Consider the following 22,128-nt stretch of genomic DNA (forward strand, 5'->3'; position numbering starts at 1 on the left):
ATGTTAAGTTTTCTGACAATAAACGCAGTTGACAGTGAGAGGGCGTTTATTTTTTTTGCTGAGTTTATATAACTTTGCAAAAATGTCTAAAAAACAGTTTCTTCTTTGCCATTATGGGGTTTTGTGTGTAGATTTATGAGGAAAAAATTATTTAATCCATTTTAGAATAAGGCTGTAACTTATCAAAATGAGGAACAAGTCTGAATACTTCCCAGAATGCACTTTACAGCCTGGGCTACCAGAGTCAGCATGAGTGAATCTGAATCATGCCCTTTTGATTCTCAAACTCTTCCACTTTTCCAGTCTCTTATATCACTGGTCTATATCAATAAAATATACACATCTTAAAGCGGCAATCAGGAGTTGAAACAGTAACAAAGCACACTCCCCTCCACTGTTTTGCTCAAAATCTGAGGGATGGGGTAGGAGAAATGTAACCACTCTTAAATTCATAGACAGAGCTATAGATGCAAGGACTGGCCATCCATGATATCAACATTATAGTTTAAACCATGTTTTGAGGCTATACAGTGTGTGTGTTTACATTTAATTTGATTATAAACATTGGAGTAAAACAAGCATATATTTTGGGTTCTGATGGGTTATGACAGTTTAACTAAACTCATGAGGCATTTCTACGTTTTATTTTTCTAGAGTCAATGGGTGCATATCATTATTTAATATGTCCAGAAATGGATGTAACTAGTGCAGATTGTTACAGGTTACTTGACAGTGGAGTAGAGGGAGCTAGGGTCAGCAGGGTTCTCTGTCTCTCTCCCTCTGCCAGAAGAGGGCATAACTGAGGCATACATCACTGCATCTTTACTGTTGGCCTACACACAGAAAACACACACAGACACACACACACACACACACACACACACACACACACACACACACACACACACACACACACACACACACACACACACACACACACACACACACACACACACACACACACACACACACACACACACACACAACAAAGTATAGGCTTTAAACAGTGTGTATGAGGGAGAGTGATACCATTACAATATGTTCAGTTTTGCTTCACTTACGTTAACTCTATGAGGGGGATTTTGATTGAAGTGGTCAATGGAGGCATAGGTGATTCTGTCAGCAGGTTGACTCTACAAGGGTCAAAATTGTTATTGAAACGTGAATCATTTAAACTGGACATTAGTCTGATTGCATGATAACAACGGGTCAAATTATGTTTCATATTAATCATGTTTCAAACCCCATTAGAATGTTGATGCACTAACCTGGTCCTCAACCTGGTCCTCATTGGTTGGTGGGGTGGAGTGGTTTACTGCATTCAGACCCTTTATCAATTCATAACAAATGTAATAGATTAAAAACAATAGAATTATAGTGCAAACTCTTGGTGTATTATACTATTATTAAAGTAAAATAACTAACTGTGTGAATTAAGTTACAGTTCACTCACAATGCTGTTATCAGTTGGCACTTGATTCTCTGACAAGAACAAATAAAAGAAATCAGAAGAATTTCAATGAAACAACTGTCTGTCTCCGTGTATTACTGTGTAATTAATGCACTCCATTAAACTCAGAGACAAATGTAAGTCCTTACTGTCTCTCCTCCTGCGTACTATGATGACAACAGCAGTGACACACACCGCTGCTGCCACAGCCAATCCTACAGTCACCGTGAGGAAGAGGTTCTGAGAGCCTGAGACGACCAGAGAGGGGAGAAGGGTCTGGTTAGTGGGGGACCTTACAGCAGGGCCAGCTCTCACCTTTTGGGATCCCCCCCAACCAAAAATGCTAAAGCCCCTAAAAGGCTAGAGAGGGTATTTCTCTCACAGCAAAACACTTAAGTGGCCCCCATCCTGATGGTGGAGAGAAACATTTACGTTTTAAAGTCAATTTCCTGCTGTGTGGTGAATAGAACATTTTGCAGTTTTAAAGGCCCAGTGAAGTCAAAAACATGATTTCCTGTGTTTTATATATACTCAGCAAAAAAAGAAACATCCTCTCACTGTCAACTGCACTGATTTTCAGCAAACTTAACATGTGTAAATATTTGTATGAACATAACAAGACTCAGCAACTGAGACACAAACTAAATCCGTTCCACAGACATGTGACTAACAGAAATTGAATAATGTGTCCCTGAACAAATGGAGGATCAAAATCAAAAGTAAGTCAGTATCTGGTGTGGCCACCAGCTGCATTAAGTACTGCAGTGCATCTCCTCTTCATGGACTGCACCAGATTTGCCAGTTCTTGCTGTAAGATGTTACCCCACTCTTCCACCAAGGAACCTGCAAGGCACCTGCAAGTTCCCGGACATTTCTATGGGGAAAGGCCCTAGCCCTCACACTCTGATCCAACAGGTCCCAGACGTGCTCAATGGGATTGAGATCCGGTCTCTTCGCTGGCCATGGCAGAACACTGACATTCCTGTCTTACAGGAAATCACACACAGAACGAGCAGTATGGTTGGTGGCATTATCATCCTGGAGGGTCATGTCAGGATGAACATGCAGGAAGGGTACCACATGAGGGAGGAGGATGTCTTCCCTGTAACGCACAGCGCTGAAATTGCCTGCAATGACAACAAGCTCAGTCCCATGATGCTGTGACACACCGCCACAGACCATGACGGACCCTTCACCTCCAAATCGATCCCGCTCCAGAGTACAGGCCTCGGTGTAACGCTCATTCCTTCGACGATAAACACGAATCCGACCATCACACCTGGTGAGACAAAACGGCAACTCGTCAGAGAAGAGCACTTTTTGCCAGTCCTGTCTGGTCCAGCAACTGTGGGTTTGTGCCCATAGGCGACGTTGTTGCCGGTGATTTCTGGTGAGGACCTGCCTTACAACAGGCCTACAAGCCCTCAGTCCAGCCTCTTTCAGCCTATTGCGGACAGTCTGAACAGTGATGGAGGGATTGTGCATTCCTGGTGTATCTCGGCAGTTGTTGTTGCCATCCTGTACCTGTCCCGCAGTTGTGATGTTGGGATGTATCGATCCTGTGCAGGTGTTGTTACACGTGGTCTGCCACTGCGAGAAGCTGTCCGTTCTGTCTCACTGTAGCGCTGTCTTAGGTGTCTCATAGTACGTACATTGCAAATTATTGCCCTGGCCACATCTGCAGTCATCATTCCTCCTTGCAGCTTGCCTAATGCACGTTCATGCAGATGAGCAGGGAGCCTGGGCATCTTTCTTTTGGGTGTTTTTCAGAGTCAGTAGAAAGGCCTCTTTATTGTCCTAAATTTTCACAACTGTGACCTTAATTGCCTACCGTCTGTAAGAGGTTAGTGTCTTGACGATGTTCCACAGGTGCATGTTCATTAATTGTTTATGGTTCATTGAATAAGCATGGGAAACAGTGTTTAAACCCTTTACAGTGAAGATCTGTGAAGTTATTTGGATTTTTACAAATTATCTTTGAAAGACAGGTTCCTGATAAAAGGGACGTTTCTAATTTTGCTGAGTTTATTTCCACACTATGACATTGGAATAATACTGTGAGATTGTGAACTTGATCATGATAATGTCCTTTTAATGTATGAGCTATTTGAACAGACCGCCTGATGATAGACAGCAAACAATAATGCATGCACTAGAGATGGGGGTGTGAGCATATGGGTCTGGGCAGATGAGATGTAGTAGTTGTTTGTGTGTGTCTGTAAGTTGTTGTTTGTATGTGTATGTTTGTATCTGGTGTGGAATATATATATATATATATATATATATATACATATATTTGTTACTATTATTAAAATGAAAATGAAAGACAGCCTGAAATTTCTGTCTGTGTTTGGTGGGATAGTTTTATCCTTCCATAGTGACATCACCATGCTGTAAAATAGTTAATAGACTGAGTTCCAAACCTTTTTGCTAATAGTAGACATTTTCAAATTTATAGAGCATAAAAGTCAAGTAAACAAGTGTGTGTGTGTAATTTTATATTTATTTCATTGAAGTATCGATAATGTAGTTCTGTTGTGATAATGACGTTAGTTGTGTTGTGTCAGAGTTAAGGCCTGGGCCGTCCACCAAGTCAATCACTAACGATTATGATAAAATATAGGCTACATAACTCTAAAACGTTGGTGAACATCCACACTAGATGAAAGTTGATCATGTATCGTTCTACAGTCCTTCTGTCAGTCGACTGATCAACGCATCCTACTGCTGAGCTGCCTATATAAACAAGACCTTTCACAAGGTCTCTTAACACACAGATACTGGTTCAGACCATTCAGTGCTTTCATGGTGTGTTCATTGTCATAGTGACAACTGCAAATAATACTTCAATGTACATGTAGGACTAATGAAAAATAACATAGTAACTTGTATTTAAATGTAGCAATTCACCAACAAATGCCATTTAGCCTGCTCATCTTTTACAGCATGTCGTTGCATCGTTGTTCAAGTGGTTTGCAAGTGATTTCCATTTTTCTAGTGGTTGTCAATTCCTTTGGTTCTTCTTTTTCACTGTGAACATTTCTGTATGTCCTGTGAAACTATTTGCAATTCATCAGTGCAACAATGTTATCATGACTGGCCAAAAGGGATCACACCAACCCACTCTCTCCTCAACATGCATTTTCTATGCTGTAGGCCTGTTTCACATTCAGTAATTAGCAAGAGCAAGCCTGCTTTATGGTATAAACAATGATACAAATAAATATCATATAGCTTTTGTAGCCTATAGCTTTTCCTGGCATTTCACGAGAAGAGGAATGGCCTATTCTGGAGAGGCTTGAGTAGCCTGTTGCCTATGGAACCAGCTGGAAGAGAGAGGCAAGTGATGTGTAGCTGAAGTAAAAAGCTAAATATTAGCTAAATATTAGGCCATTCACTAGCTAAATATTAGGCCTACAGGCTAAATATTTACCTGTCAGAGTGCAAGAAAAATAAGTTAACAGATTATGAAATGGCAGCTCTTCGCTCGGTTGTCCGCTTCGTGGGTGTCGGCGTGAACCAATTCAAGTAAGTAAATACATTTTGAAAATGTTAAACTCTCTATTATTAGCTAGCAGGCCACTGTGTGTAGGTTAAGGGGATACCAGCAGGTCTGCAGTCTCCCTGGAAGATGGAATCTTGGAGAGGGGATGCTGAGTTATGCTGAGCCTGGCGAATATGGGACTCGATCTCACAGGAGACAGCGGCAATGATGCAGGTGGATGGCATAATGTTCTCTGGCTCGGAACCTGTGTTGTCGGCGTTGAACTGACGGGAGAGGGCGTCAGGCTTGGTATTCTTAGATCTGGGGCAATAAGTGAGTATAAAGTTGAATCTTCCAAAGAACAATGCCCACCTGGCCTGCCGGGAGCTCAAACGTTTGGCAGTCTGGATGTAGGACAGGTTTTTGTGGTCCGTCCACCCAATAAAGGGGAGAACCTGAGCCCTCCAACTAGTGACGACCACTCCTCAAGACCCAGCTTCACAGCCAGAAGTTCCTGGTTACCTCTGTCAAAATGTCTTGCTGCAGGTGAGAGTTTGCAGGACAAGAAGGCACATGGGTGGTGCTTCTGATCAGAGGGGGGACGTTGAGACAGAACAGCACCTACCCTATTGTGTTGAGGCGTCCACCTCGACAACGAACTGGAGTTCTGGGTTGGGCTGGGTTGGGATCGGAGCAGAAGTGAAGCTGGAGTTCCCGGAACGCTGCCTCTTCCTCAGGTGTCCAGTGGAACTGAGTGGAGGTGGAGGTGAGAGTGGTGAGGGTCTGCCAAACGGCTGTAGTTACAGATGAAACGTAAAAACAAATGGCAAACCCCAGCTGTTGGAGAACTTGGTGAATGTGTTGCTGGTGAGCCTCAGGGTCCTTAGAAAAAATTTAATATCATCCACATAGACAAAAATGAAGCGTCCAGTCACATCCCACATAACATCCTTAACCAGGCTCTGGAAAACAGCAGGAGCGTTAGTGAGACCAAAACGGTCCAGTCGAGTCGATCTCTGGGATGTGCAGCTTTAACCAAGGATGGCCAAGAACCAGGAGAGAGTGAGTGCAGTTGATTATGTGGAGACTAATCCTTTCCTGGTGATTCCCAGAGAGAAGCAGGATGACTGGCACGGTCCTATCACTGACACGGACGAGGAGCTGTCCATTGAGAGCGTTGGCATCGAGGGGTGAATCGAGTGGAACAGTGTCCAGACCCAACTGGGCAACACCTCGGGCCAGGAAACTCTCATCAGCACCCGAGTCGATGAGGGCAGGTAGAGAAAAGGCCTGGCTTTGCCATACAAGAGTGCTGTCTAGCAAGGGTCTGGGGAATGATGGACCGGCGCTTTGACTCAGCAGTATATCCCCCACAACTTCCAAGCCACCCCCTTTAGCTGGCCGCAGCGAACAAGTGGAGACAAAGGGACCAACCTGGCCTCAGTAAAGGCAGCTCCTGGTGCTGACTCGCCGCTGCCTCTCCTCAGGAGAGAGACGTGCCCGGTCGAGCCGTGTGGGTTTAGGTTCTGCCTTCTCTCCGACGCTCAAGGAGATGGTTGTGGAAGCAGATGGCGAGAGAGATGAGCTCTTCAAGTCCATCAGGCTTTTGCAAACAAGTTAGATTATTTGTACATTGTTTAATCATATTTTGATTAATTCAATGTTGATTCATTGAAGAGTTTAAACGTGTTTTAATTGTTGATTTAAAAACATTATTCAAGATGAAGTAGTGTCAATGTTCATTCATCACAGATCATAATTCTACAATAAAGAAGGTGTGAAGGGGATCAGTCTCTAAAGCTTGTCTGTGTTTGTGGCTTTCTCAAATGACATGACCTTTTGTCCAGTTGTGAGGTCACCAGTCAGTTGTATTTGACTGTCACTGTCTCAGGATATCAGCCATGTGAACCCATTTTGCAGCTTATCACAATGTTATGCATCACCAATACAGCCACAGACCTACAGTATGATAACTGGCCTAATGGGCATGTGCACCTTGTCATTGTACATCTGAATCAGAAAATAGCTAAACTCACACATCATTTGCATATTGATGAGCTAGCTATATGCTCTCTATTAAAAATGATACTAGTAGATGATGGATATGAGATTAACCATGAGCCCGATTTTAGACACTATTTTTCAGACATGAAATAGTTTAGTGCAAATGCAACCCTTGTATTCTAGGTACTGTACTGTACATGAAAATAAGGAGCAGGCAATTTGTAGGCTAATTAAAAATGTCAAAGGAAATAATATGGCTTGGGGAGTGTGGATATTCTACCTTGTTTATTTGCTGAGGATGATTTTAGAACACGAAGACTAAATCAAATGGTCAGTGGCATGGAGGAGGATTGCAGAGATGTTGCTGTTGGTGGTGGGTAAAGATTTGCATGACAATGTTTGCAAGTCAAAGCCACCATTTCCTTTACCCAAAGTACCCATTTATGTGTATGTAGGCCTATGTATTTTACAAGAAGTAAGCTACACTATATATACAAAAGTATGTGGACACCCCTTCAAATAAGTGGATTCGGCTATTTCAGACAGACCCGTTGCTGACAGGTGTATAAAATCGAGCACACAGCCATGCAATCTCCAAAGTGAAACATTGGCAGTAGAATAGCCCTACTGAAGAGCTCAGGGACTTTCAACGTGGCACCGTCATAGGATGCCACTTTTCCAACAAGTCAGTTGGTCAAATTTATGCCCTGCTAGAGCTGCCCTGGTCAACTGTGCTGTTATTGTGAAGTGGAAACCTCTAGGAGCAACAACGGCTCAGCATGAAGTGGTAGGCCACACAAGCTCACAGAACGGGACCGCCGAGTGTTGAAGTGCGCAGTGGGTAAAAATCACTACCGAGTTTCATACTGTCTCTGGAAGAAACATCAGCACAATAACTATTCATCGGGAGCTTCATGAAATGGGTTTCCATGACCGAGCAGCTGCACGCAAGCCTAACATCACAATTCACATTGCCAAGCTTCGATTGGAATGGTGCCACAATTGGACTCTGGAGCAGTGGAAACGCGTTCTCTTTAGTGATGAATCATCCTTCACCATCTGGCAGTCCAACAGACAAATCTGGGTTTGGTGGATGCCAGGAGAACTCTACCTGCCCCAATGCATAGTGCCAACTGTAAAATTTGGTGGAGGAGGAATAATGGTCTGGGGCTGTTTTTCATGGTTTGGGCGAGGCCCCTTAGTTCCAGTGAAGGGAAATGTAAACGCTACAGCAAACAATGACATTCTAGATTATTCTGTGCTTCCAACTTTGTGGCAACAGTTTGGGGAAGGCCCTTTCCTGTTTCAGCATGACAAAGCCCCCGTGCACACATGGACATTGGTTTTTGGTAGGCAAATTTCACAATTCAATTTGCTCAACACATTCACAAAAGGTGGCTACAGTATGATCACAGTTATGAGGTTTAGGTTGCTTGATGTTGATAGCTAGCTAGCAGCACAACCAAACATTGTTGTGCAAATCTCTCTTCACCCACCATCAACACCAACAAGCTCTGCACTCCTCCTCCATGCCATTGACTATGATTTTGTATCTGTATTCTAGCAAAGCAAAATCATATAGAATTGGAAAACCAGACACATCGATGATTGGCTTTCCTCCATCTCTTTTGGCTGTAATGACAGGCAGAACTATGTTTCCTTGGTTAACGGCAGTGGTGGCCGGGTTCAATTTGCATAAAGTAGAGCAGAGCTGTCTTCTTCTATCACTCTGCTAGTAAGGTTCCCACCACTCACCTTCCCACAATCCCTTGCACATTGCTCCGTGTGCTCCCGTTGAACTTTAATGGGGGCAGAACTTTTCTCTGGCGAATTCGGGAGTGGTGGAAAACCTACGAGATGCACCTCCAACAACAACACATAAAACCTCACATAATTCGACCCCAAAACAATGACAATATCTCTCAAACAGTGGCATAAGCGCTTTTTAGGTGGGCGTTGATGCGCTCTGTGAGCAGCAGTGGCCACTTTGTCAAAAGCAGGGATGCAAAATATTTTGCTTGTCTATTCCCAGTGCGCCTCTCCAGGGTGCTGTTGGAGACACGCATCTCATGTAGCAGGTATAGGACATGGTAGAAAGAGTGTGGCCTTTTCTGTAACCTACAGGCTGGAGATGAAATGTATGACAATATAATGAGATGGTCAATTTTTCACAAGCTGATTATAGTGAAAAAGAAAATACTTCTGCATGTCCCGCTGTGTAAACACATTGTAAATAGTGTCATGATAACTTGATAAAGTTGGGTAGCTGATATTCAGGGCTTAAATAGCCAAACTGATTAGTCACAGGATTCAGGACTAATAATGCCAATGAAACAGCCTGTTTTACAAATGGTGGGCCTCCCACATGGATGGATGGGCATGCTTAAAATTCAATTTAGGGCCAACATGCTAGACTGCACCCCAGTAAGCACGAGCCAATGTCTTTTTCTGGTCATTTCCAGACCGGACATCTTTTTGGGGTGTTTTACATACAGTAGGCTTACCACATAGATGGGCATTCATAAAATTCCATTTCAGGCAACACTGTATGCTACACATCAGTAAGCACGAAGTGACACCGAGGGCCTTATGAATTTTTTTTTTTAAATGTTGCAGTCTGGAACGGCCTTGATTTCCACATCCATGGACATTAGTTTTTGGTCCGGTTCGGACCAAAACTGAACCAGTCATAGGCGTCTATGTTTGATTAAGATTTTTTCCGGTCTGGCCTTGATTACATCTTTTCAACTTTCATTCATAACAAAAAATGTCCGTGATTTCAACAGCAGGAAAAAAATACATATTTTCAACATCTGTAAAATATGCATTTTCAACGTTCTGGAAATTTGTATTTGAAACGTACTGAAAATACGTATTTTCAACTTTCATTCAGAACCTAAATTGATCCTAACTTCAACGTCTGGTAAATACGTCTTTAAGACGTCTTTTCAACCTCATTTTGAATACTGGGACTCTAACAGTTTTGCTGGGAGCCATTTTTTGGTCTTGCCTGAATGGCAAGGACCTGCCTGCTTTTCTCCAGGCTGCTCTCTGTGGTCCCTGGAATGCAAAGCCATAAACTATAATATTTGAATCATCATGATTGGGCTGCAACAACACAGTGCAATGAGGAATGTCTTATTGTGAATACACAATTATTGTCCATAGGCTATAAAATGCAGTAATATGTAGGCTAATTTGAAAAACCACTCACGTCCTGTTTTGTTTCATGACGAAATAACTGCATAGGCCAACTGTCTACGCCTGATTATGCAACTATTTGGATCAGTTTCTGTCTATTGTAGACAGTTTAGAAGGTTCAGAAAGGTGCAAATACGATAACCCAGGAAGGAAATGGCCTATTTGAAAAACTCACATTTCTCCGCCTTGCAATACAGGTCATGCTCCAGCAGTCGCCCAAGTACCTTACGCACCAGAGACACATGCGCCGTGCGTGTGGCAGATTCTCGGAGAATCTCATCTATGAAGGATTGGAAGACGGCTGGAGCATTCTTCAACCCATATGGCATGGCGCGATACTCATAATGACCAGATGTAGTACTAAATGCGTTTTTCCACTCATCTTCTCCCCGGATACGTACCAGATTATATGCACTCCCCAGGTCCAGTTTTGTGAAGAAGCGCGCCCCGTGAAATGACTCCACCGCCGTAGCGATGAGAGGTAGTGGGTAACTAAACCCCACTGTGATGGAATTTAGACCTCTATAATCAATGCACGGACGCAGACCTCCATCCTTCTTCTTCACAAAAAAGAAGCTCAAGGAGACGGGTGATGCGGAGGGCCGAATGTACCCTTGTCCCAGCGATTCAGCAACATATGTTTCCAACGCTACTGTCTCCTCCTGGGACAATGGATACACGTGACTCCTAGGAAGTGCAGCGTTCTCCAGAAAGTTTATCGCGCAGTCCCCTCGATGATGGGGTGGTAAATGGGTCGCCCTATTTTTACTGAAGGCGATAGCCAAATCGGCATATTCAGAGGGAATGCGCACGGTGGAAACCTGGTCTGGACTCTCCACCGTAGTCGCACCAACGGCAACTCCTATACACTTGCCCGAACACTCCTTTGACCACCCCTTAAGAGCCCCCTTTCGCCAGGAAATCACCGGGTTGTGCTGAGCTAGCCAGGGAATGCCCACCACCACTGGAAACGCAGGTAAATCTATGAGGAACAGACTAATCTGCTCATTATGACCCCCCTGCGTTACCATGTCCAGCGGCACCGTAGCCTCCCTAACTATTCCTGACCCTAATGGTCGGCTATCTAAGGAGTGCACAGGGAAAGGTAGGTCTAACGACACCAGGGGAATCCCTAGCCTTAACACGAGCCCACGATCCATGAAATTCCCAGCTGCGCCTGAATCGACTAACGCCTTATGCTGTAGAGATGGAAGAAACCCAGGGAAAGAAGTTAACACATACATATGACCGACAGGAAGCTCTGGGTGAGTCTGGTGCTTACTCACCTGGGGTGATCGAGTAGTGCTACGCCTGCCCTCCCGACTCCCAGACGAGTTCCTCCAGCACTGGTCGGCTGTGTGCCCTCGCCGACCACAACTGGTGCAGGAGGACACTCCTCCTCCGGTCCCCCTCGAAGCCGCCCCTCCTAACTCCATAGGGATAGGGGCAGGAGGGCTGGGAAGTGGAAATGACAGGACCTGATCCGAACGCCCGCGGGCAGCCAGCAGGTTGTCGAGACGGATAGCCATGTCAATGAGTTCATCCAGTGTGAGGGTCATGTCCCGACATGCTAGCTCCCTGCGGACGTCCTCCCTGAGACTGCATCGGAAATGATCTATCAGGGCCCTGTCATTCCACCCTGCTCCTGCGGCCAAGGTCCTGAACTCCAGGGCAAATTCCTGCGTGCTCCTCGTCTCCTGACGCAGGTGGAACAGCCGTTCACCCGCCGCACGACCCTCTGGTGGATGGTCAAACACAGCTCGGAATCGGCGGGTGAACTCGGGGTAATGATCCCTCGCCGAGTCCGGACCGTTCCACACTGTGTTGGCCCACTCGACTTCCGGCGCCGACAGAGATGGCCGCCTCGCTTCGCGTTCCTAGGAAACTATGCAGTTTTTTGTTTTTTTACGTGTTATTTCTTACACTAGTACCCCAGGTCATCTTAGGTTTCATTACATACAGCCGAGAAGAACTACTGAATATAAGATCAGCGTCAACTCACCATCAGTACGACCAAGAATATGTTTTTCGCGATGCGGATCCTGTGTTCTGCCTTACAACCAGTGCCACGGAACGGTTTCCATGCAGCGACCCAAAAAAACGACTCAGAAAAAGAGGGAAACGAAGCGGTCTTCTGGTCAGACTCCGGAGACGGGCACATCGTGCACCACTCCCTAGCATTCTTCTTGCCAATGTCCAGTCTCTTGACAACAAGGTTGATGAAATCCGAGCAAGGGTAGCATTCCAGAGGGACATCAGAGACTGTAACGTTCTCTGCTTCACGGAAACATGGCTAACTGGAGAGACGCAATCCGAAGCGGTGCAGCCAGCGGGTTTCTCCACGCATCGCGCGGACAGAAACGAACATCTTTCTGGTAAGAAGAGGGGCGGGGGCGTATGCCTTATGGCCAACGTGACATGGTGTGATGAAAGAAACATACAGGAACTCAAATCCTTCTGTTCACCTGATTTAGAATTCCTCACAATCAAATGTAGACCGCATTATCTACCAAGAGAATTCTCTTCGATTATAATCACAGCCGTATATATCCCCCCCCAAGCAGACACATCGATGGCTCTGAACGAACTTTATTTAACTCTCTGCAAACTGGAAACGATTTATCCGGAGGCTGCATTCATTGTAGCTGGGGATTTTAACAAGGCTAATCTGAAAACAAGACTCCCTAAATTTTATCAGCATATCGATTGCGCAACCAGGGGTGGAAAGACCTTGGATAATTGTTACTCTAACTTCCGCGATGCATATAAGGCCCTGCCCCGCCCCCCTTTCGGAAAAGCTGACCACGACTCCATTTTGTTGATCCCTGCCTACAGACAGAAACTAAAACAAGAAGCTCCCACGCTGAGGTCTGTCCAACGCTGGTCCGACCAAGCTGACTCCACACTCCAAGACTGCTTCCATCACGTGGACTGGGAGATGTTTCGTATTGCGTCAGACAACAACATTGACGAATACGCTGATTCGGTGTGCGAGTTCATTAGAACGTGCGTTGAAGATGTCGTTCCCATAGCAACGATTAAAACATTCCCTAACCAGAAACCTTGGATTGATGGCAGCATTCGTGTGAAACTGAAGGCACGAACCACTGCTTTTAATCAGGGCAAGGTGTCTGGTAACATGGCTGAATACAAACAGTGCAGCTATTCCCTCCGCAAGGCTATCAAACAAGCTAAGCGCCAGTACAGAGACAAAGTAGAATCTCAATTCAACGGCTCAGACACAAGAGGCATGTGGCAGGGTCTACAGTCAATCACGGACTACAGGAAGAAACCCAGCCCAGTCACGGACCAGGATGTCTTGCTCCCAGGCAGACTAAATAACTTTTTTGCCCGCTTTGAGGACAATACAGTGCCACTGACACGGCCTGCAACGAAAACATGCGGTCTCTCCTTCACTGCAGCCGAAGTGAGTAAGACATTTAAACGTGTTAACCCTCGCAAGGCTGCAGGCCCAGACGGCATCCCCAGCCGCGCCCTCAGAGCATGCGCAGACCAGCTGGCCGGTGTGTTTACGGACATATTCAATCAATCCCTATACCAGTCTGCTGTTCCCACATGCTTCAAGAGGGCCACCATTGTTCCTGTTCCCAAGAAAGCTAAGGTAACTGAGCTAAACGACTACCGCCCGTAGCACTCACATCCGTCATCATGAAGTGCTTTGAGAGACTAGTCAAGGACCATATCACCTCCACCTTACCTGACACCCTAGACCCACTCCAATTTGCTTACCGCCCAAATAGGTCCACAGACGATGCAATCTCAACCACACTGCACACTGCCCTAACCCATCTGGACAAGAGGAATACCTATGTGAGAATGCTGTTCATTGACTACAGCTCGGCATTCAACACCATAGTACCCTCCAAGGTCATCTCATATGTATATACTGTACTCGATATCATCTACCGTATCTTGCCTATGCTGCTCTGTACCATCACTCATTCATATGCTGCTCTGTACCATCACTCATTCATATATCCTTATGTACATATTCTTTATCCCCTTACACTGTGTATAAGACAGTAGTTTTTTTTTGGAATTGTTAGTTAGATTACTTGTTGGTTATTACTGCATTGTCGGAACTAGAAGCACAAGCATTTCGCTACACTCGCATTAACATCTGCTAACCATGTGTATGTGACAAATAAAATTTGATTTGATTTGATTTGATTTGATTTGAGTGCTCGCCCAGTCAAACAGGAGACGAGGGCACTCACGCTCTCCTCTCCGGAGGGAGTAGGATGCACGGTAGCCAGGTACAGTTCCAGTTGTAGAAGGAAACCCTGGCACCCTGCCGCCGTTCCATCATACTCCTGTGGGAGCGTCAGCCATAGAGCCCCGGAGCCAGATGTGGTAGCAGGAACAGGAGGTGCTGGAGGAGGGGGTGCTGGAGATGAGGTGGGAAGGACACTCCTCTCCCATCGATCCATCTGCTCCATCATTTGGTCCATGGCTGAACCAATCCTATGGAGAACGCTGGTATGATGGAGGACCCTTTCCTCCATCGATGGGAGTGGAGATGCGGCTGCTCCTGCTAATTCCATATTCAGGTGCGGGATTCTGTCACGCGGGACTAGGTGTGTGTGCAGGAATCAGACGCAGAGAGAGAGAGTAACGGAGTAATGTGCTTTACTATTACACACCAAGCTGATAAGCCCAATACAATACAGGGCGCAGGACACTATACCAGACAACCCAAAACCACAGGGTGTCCAGTATAGAAAATAAAATACACTACGACCTAATATGTACACACGTAACAAAAGACAATCCCACACAAAACAAGGGCGGGTCAAACTACTACATATAGGGAAGCTAATTAAACCAAACTACACACAGGTGAAACTTATAAGACCAAACCAACAGACAAATGAAAAAGGGATTGGTAGCGGCTAGTAGGACGGTGACGACCGCCGAGCACCGCCCGAACAGGCAGGGGAGCCAACTTCAGCGGAAGTCATGACAATTACCTTTCAAATGGTATCAAGAATATGCATATCTTTGCTTTAGTGCCTGAGCTACAGGCAGTTAGATTTGGATATGTCATTTAGGCGAAAATTGAAAAAACGGGGGCTATCCCTACGAAGTTTTTAACTCAATGTTAGGCTTCATACTGCAGTGAATTTATCCAGTTAATTTACACAGTGAAAGAAAACACTACACTATGTGCACTACGGGGGCTGCACTGAGTGAGCTCCCTCACAATCCCTGGGTATGCCGTTCAAAAAGATACCTTATTATTTCAGTTTTTTTACAGAAATAAAGGTGTCCTACAACAACACAATGTAACGGAGAATGTTATTGTTTTCAAGTGAGTACAAAACTAATCTGTAAACTGCAGTGAATACCCGATGTTTGGCTAACCGTTCATTTTGAAATAACTGCATCGAGCCTGCCTGACTGGACAACCATTTGGATCAGTTTTTTTCTCTACAAGGTCCATGCACATTAGCAGAACAGTAATATCACTGATACACCCATATTTAGTCATATGGTATATTCTAGTGGCATGCATATGAATTATGATTATGCGCAAGCGCCGAGGAAGTTGTATCCATAGTGGATAGAGCCCCACCACTAAAATAATCTTTGGGCCCACAGTGGAACATATTAAGCCCCATACAACATAGCAGTCAAACATGGAAATGGTTCAAATTGTTTATTCACCATTCATTTTTCCCATAGGGGATTCCAGAAACAGGTCTTTCACTTTCACGCCGTCCTACAATCTAAAGTAGATGCACTCAATCTCACACAGATGATCAAGGAACCTACCAGGTACAACCCTAAATCCGTAAACACGGGCACCCTCATAGATATCATCCTGACCAACCTGCCCTTCAAATACACCTTGGCTGTCTTCAACCGGGATCTCAGCGATCACTGCCTCATTGCCTGCGTCCGTAATGGGTCCGTAGTCAAACGACCACCCCTCATCACTGTCAAACGCTCCCTAAAACACTACAGCGAGCAGGTCTTCCTAATCGACCTGGCCCGGGTATCCTGGAAGAATATTGACCTCCTCTCGTCAGTAGAGGATTCCTGGTTGTTCTTCAAAAGTGCTTTCCTCACCATCTTAAATAAGCATGCCCTATTCTAAAAAGGTATAATTAACAACAGATATAGCCCTTGGTTCACTCCAGACTTGACTGCCCTTGACCAGCACAAAAACATATTGTGGCGTACTGCATTAGCATCGAATAGTCCCTGTGAAATGCAGCTTTTCAGGGAAGTTAGGATCCAATATACACAGGCAGTTATGAAAGCAAAGGCTAGCTTTTTCAAACAGACATTTGCATCCTGTAGCACAAATTCCAAAAAGTTTTGGGACAATGTAAAGTCCATGGAGAATAAGAGCACCTCCTCCCAGCTGCCCACTGCACTGAGGCTAGGAAACACTGTCACCACGATAAATCCACGATAATCGAGAATTTCTAGAAAAAAAATTCCCCGGCTGGCCATGCTTTCCACCTGGCTACCCCTACCCCGGCCAACAGTTCTGCACCCCCCGCAGAAACTTGCCCAAATCCCCCCTGCTTCTCATTCGCCCATTTCCATATAGCTGATGTTCTGAAAGAGCTGCAAAATCTGGACCCCTTCAAATCAGCTGGGCTAGACCTGGGCTAGACAATCGGGACCCCCTCTAAAGTTATCCACCGTAATTGTTGCAACCCCTATTACTAGCCTATTCAACGTCTCTTTCGTATCATCTGAAATCCCTAAAGATTGGAAAGCTGCCGCGGTCAAAGGGGGAGACATTCTAGACCCAAACTGTTACAGACCTATATCTATCCTACCCTGCCTTTCTAAGATCTTCGAAAGCCAAGTTAACAAACAGATCACCGACCATTTCGAATCCCACCGTACCTTCTCCACTATGTATTCTGGTTTCCGAGCTAGTCAAGGGTGCACCTCAGCCACGCTCAATGTCCTAAACGATATAATAATCGCCATCGATAAAAGACAATACTGTGCAAACGTATTCATCAACCTGGCCAAGGCTTTCAACTCTGTTATTCGCCACATTCTTATCGGCAGAGTCAGCAGCCTTGGTTTCTCAAATGACTGCCACGCCTGGTTCACCAACTACTTCTCAGACAGAGTTCAGTGTGTCAAATCGGAGGGCCTGTTGTCCGGACCTCTGGCAGTCTCTATGGGGGTGCCACAGGGTTCAATTCTCAGGCCGACTCTTTTCTCTGTATACATCAATGATGTCGCTCTTGATGCTGGGGATTCTCTGATCCACCTTTACACAGACGACACCATTCTGTATACTTCTGGCCCTTCTTTGGACACTGTGCTAACTAACCTCCAGACAAGCTTCAATGCCATACAACTCTCCTTCCATGGCCTCTAACTGCTCTTATATGCAAGTAAAACTAAATGCATAATCTTCAACCAATCGCTGCCCACACCTGCTCACCTGTCCAGCATCACTACTCTGGACGGTTCTGACTTACAATATGTGGACATTTACAAATACCTAGGTGTCTGGTTAGACTGTAAACTATCCTTCCAGACTCCAATCCAAAATTACATCTAGAATCGGCTTCTTACTTCGCAACAAAGCATCCTTCACTCATGCTGCCAAACATACTCTTGTAAAACTATCCTACCGATCCTTGACTTCGGTGATGTCATTTACAAAATAGCCTCAAACACTCTCTCTGCCATCTTTTTTCTCATCAAAGCCACATATACTACCCACCACTGCGACCTGTATGCTCTCGTTGGCTGGCCCTCGCTTCATATTCATTGCCAAACCCACTGGCTCCAGGTCATTTATAAGGCTTTGCTTGGTAAAGGCCCACCTTATCTCCGCTCACTGGTCACCATAGGAGCACCCACCCGTAGCATGCGTTCCAGCAGGTATATTTCACTGGTCACCCCCAATTCCAATTCCTTTGGTTGCCTTTCCTTCCAGTTCTCTGCTGCCAATGACTGGAACGAATTGCAAAAATCACTGAAGCTGGAGACTCATATCTCCCTCACTAACTTTAAAACCTGTTGGGGCTAGGGGGGCACAAGGAGTTCCCTAAAGGGAACACCACCTCCCATTCAGCTGAAAAAAATATTCTTTAGAAATATTTAACTTTCACATATTAACAAGTTCAATACAGCAAATGAAAGATAAACATCTTGTTAATCTACCCATCGTGTCTGATTCTTAAAATGTTTTACAGCGAAAACACAACATATATTTATGTTAAATGACCACCAAATACAAAAACACACACAGCAATTTTTCACAGTCACAAAAACATAAATATAGATAAAATGAATCACTAACCTTTGATTATCTACATCAGATGACACTCATAGGACATCATGTTATATTGTGTGTTTTGTTCGATAATGTGCATATATACAGTGGGGCAAAAAAGTATTTAGTCAGCCACAAATTATGAAAGTTCTCTCACTTAAAAAGATGAGAGGCCTTTAATTTTCATCATAGGTACCCTTCAACTATGACAGACACAATGAGGGAAAAAAATTCAGAAAATCACATTGTAGGAATTTTAATTAATTTATTTGCAAATTATGGTGGAAAATAAGTATTTTACCACCTACAAACAAGCAAGATTTCTGTCTCTCACAGACCTGTAACTTCTTCTTTAAGAGGCTCCTCTATCCTCCACTCATTACCTGTATTAATGGCACCTGTTTGAACTTGTTATCAGTATAAAAGACACCTGTCCACAACCTCAAACAGTCACACTCCAAACTACACTATGGCCAAGACCAAAAAGCTGTCAAAGGACACCAGAAACAAAATTGTAGACCTGCACCAGGCTGGGAAGACTGAATCTGCAATAGGTAAGCAGCTTGGTTTGAAGAAATCAACTGTGGGAGCAATTATTAGGAAATGGAAGACATACAAGACCACTGATAATCTCCCTCGATCTGGGGCTCCACGCAAGATCTCGCCCCGTGGGGTCAAAAGGATCACAAGAACGGTGAGCAAAAATCCCAGAACCACACGGGGGAACCTAGTGAATGACCTGCAGAGAGCTGGGACCAAAGTAACAAAGCCTACCATCAGTAACACACTATGCCGCCAGGGACTCAAATCCTGCAGTGCCAGACGTGTCCCCATGCTTAAGCAAGTACATGTCCAGGCCCGTCTGAAGTTTGCTAGAGAGCATTTGGATGATCCAGAAGAAGATTGGGAGAATGTCATATGGTCAGATGAAACGAAAATATAACTTTTTGGTAAAAACTCAACTTGTCGTGTTTGGAGGACAAAGAATACTGAGTTGTATCCAAAGAACACCATACCTACTGTGAAGCATGGGGGTGGAAACATCATGCTTTGGGGGTGGAAACATCATGCTTTGGGGCTGTTTTTCTGCAAAGGGACCAGGACGACTGATCCGTGTAAAGGAAAGAATGAATGGGGCCATGTATTGTGAGATTTTGAGTGAAAACCTCCTTCCATCAGCAAGGGCATTGAAGATGAAACGTGGCTGGGTCTTTCAGCATGACAATGATCCCAAACACACCGCCCGGGCAACGAAGGAGTGGCTTCGTAAGAAGCATTTCAAGGTCCTGGAGTGGCCTAGCCAGTCTCCAGATCTCAACCCCATAGAAAATCTTTGGAGGGAGTTGAAAGTCCGTGTTGCCCAGCAACAGCCCCAAAACATCACTGCTCTAGAGGAGATCTGCATGGAGGAATGGGCCAAAATACCAGCAACAGTGTGTGAAAACCTTGTGAAGACTTACAGAAAATGTTTGACCTCTGTCATTGCCAACAAAGGGTATATAACAAAGTATTGAGATAAACTTTTGTTATTATGCTATTATTATGCTATTATGCTATTATGCTATGTTATTATGCTTATTTTCCACCATATTTTGCAAATAAATTCATAAAAAATCCTACAATGTGATTTTCCTGGATTTTATTTCCTAATTTTGTCTGTCATAGTTGAAGTGTACCTATGATGAAAATTACAGGCCTCTCTCACCTTTTCAAGTGGGAGAACTTGCACAATTGGTGGCTGACTAAATATTTTTTTGCCCCACTGTCTGTATAAAAAATCTCAGTTTACATTGGCGCGTTACGTGCAGTAATGTTTTGATGTTTTGATTCCAAAACATCCGGTGATTTTGCAGAAATACTCACAATAAACATTGATAAAAGATGCAAGTGTTATTCACAGAATTAAAGATAAATGTATGCTCTATGCAACCGCTGTGTCAGATTTGTTAAAAAACTTTACGGAAAAAGAATAATCTGAGAACGGCGCTCAGAACCCAAAGAAATAGCCGCCATTTTGGCGTCAACAGAAGCTACAAAAAACACTATAAATATTCACTTACCTTTGAATATCTTCATCAGAAGGCAGTTCCAGGAATCCCAGTTCGACAATTAATGACTGATTTGTTCCATACAGTTCCAAAAAGCCCATCATTTAGCCACTTGTTGTTAGCTTGTTCAGCCCAGCATTCAATCCTCAAAAAGCACGAGCAATTCCTCCAGACAAAAACTCAAAAAGTTCCGTTACAGGTCATAGAAACAAGTCAAATGATGTATGCAATCCATATTTAGGATGTTTTAAACATTAATCAGAAATAGTACATCTTTCATGTGCCATCTAGATACATAAATGAGTACTGTTCCTGTTTTTTTATTTATTATTTTGACCTTTAGTTAACCAGGTAGGCCAGTTGAGAACAAGTTCTCATTTACAACTGCTACCTGGCCAGATAAAGCAAAGCAGTGCGACACAAACAACACAGAGTTACACATGGGATAAACAAACACAGGCAATAACACAATAGAAAAATCTATATTCATTGGTAGCTAATGTAGGAAGATTATGGAGGTAAGGCAATAAATAGGCCAGAGTGGCGAAATAATTACAATTTAGCAATTAAACACTGGAGTGATAGATATGCAGAAGATGAATGTGCAAGTAGAGATACTGGTGCAAACGAGGAACAACAAAAAATATAACAATATGAGGATGAGGTAGTTGAATGGCCTATTTACAGATGGGCTGTGTACAGGTGCAATGATCTGTGAGTTGCTCTGACAACTGGTGCTTAAAACCTGTTGGGGCTAGGGGGCAGCATTTTCACTTTTGGATGAAAGGCGTGCCCAGAGTAAACTGCCTCCTACTCTTTCCCAGATGGGAATATATGCATATTATTATTACTGGTGGATAGAAAACACTTTGAAATTTCTAAAATGTCTGTGAGTATAACTCACATGGCAGACAAAAACCTGAGAAGAAATCCAAACAGGAAGTGAGAGCTCAATTTTGAAAACAGTGCCATTTGATGTCCATCTTAGATATGGATGAGCATGCACTTCCTAGGGCTTCCACAAGATGTCACCGTCTTTAGATTCTGGTTGTATGATTCTACTATGAAGGAGGGGCTCATAATAGCTCTTTGAGTGGGTGGTCTGGCAGAAAGCCTCGGTCTCATTGGGCGCGGTCACGAGAGTGTTCTTGCATTCCAATGCGTTTCTTCAGACAATGAAATTCTCCGGTTGGAACCTTATTGCTGATTAAATTTTTCATGAGGTGTTGAAGGTGACGTCACCACCATCTTCTGTGCCCTTTAATATCTAGTTCAGGAGGAGAAAAACATCCTCTTTTAAATAACTCTTCATCATCAGACACATACAGTAGAGAGCAGGGTGCTTGTTCACTCATCACTGATATCAGGAGTTTACTTTAACGTCATTAAAGTTTAGCACTGGCGTGGGATGTCAGAGTTACATAGACAAGCAGGGATTCATATGGGAACAGAGAAGTGTGAAGTGCACCACAGCAAATGTGAAGAACAAAACATAAGTTAGACTGCATATACACATACTTTATATGCTTTGTGTTGACCAAGGTAATACATCTGACTTTGGCCCCATGCGGTACTACTCATACTATCTACAATACAACTGAGAAGGGAAATAGTATTAAATAGAATACCAGCAGAAGATGGGGAGGTGGTTGACAAG

At 44.2% G+C, this 22,128-nt stretch overlaps 1 protein-coding gene across 6 annotated transcripts in view; it reads right to left on the reverse strand.

Annotated features, from left to right (window-relative positions):
- Positions 1-536: 536 nt before the first annotated feature.
- LOC112217852 overlaps positions 537-22,128 on the reverse strand; it is a 71,501-nt gene continuing 49,909 nt past the window's right edge. For 4 of the 6 annotated variants that reach the window (XM_042300915.1, XM_042300917.1, XM_042300916.1 and 1 more), the window contains 5 exons: positions 1,600-1,698; positions 1,454-1,482; positions 1,269-1,328; positions 1,062-1,133; positions 538-833 (listed from right to left, as the gene is read on the reverse strand). In XM_042300915.1, coding sequence (XP_042156849.1) covers positions 723-833; positions 1,062-1,133; positions 1,269-1,328; positions 1,454-1,482; positions 1,600-1,698 — 371 coding nt within the window. In that variant the 3' untranslated portion in view covers positions 538-722. Of the gene's footprint in view, positions 834-1,061; positions 1,134-1,268; positions 1,329-1,453; positions 1,483-1,599; positions 1,699-22,128 lie in introns of all 6 variants that reach the window. The other 2 variants (XM_042300911.1, XM_042300910.1) reach the window with 1 other exon arrangement.

Source organism: Oncorhynchus tshawytscha, linkage group LG18, assembly GCF_018296145.1.
Source record: "Oncorhynchus tshawytscha isolate Ot180627B linkage group LG18, Otsh_v2.0, whole genome shotgun sequence".
Classification (NCBI taxonomy): domain Eukaryota; kingdom Metazoa; phylum Chordata; class Actinopteri; order Salmoniformes; family Salmonidae; genus Oncorhynchus; species Oncorhynchus tshawytscha.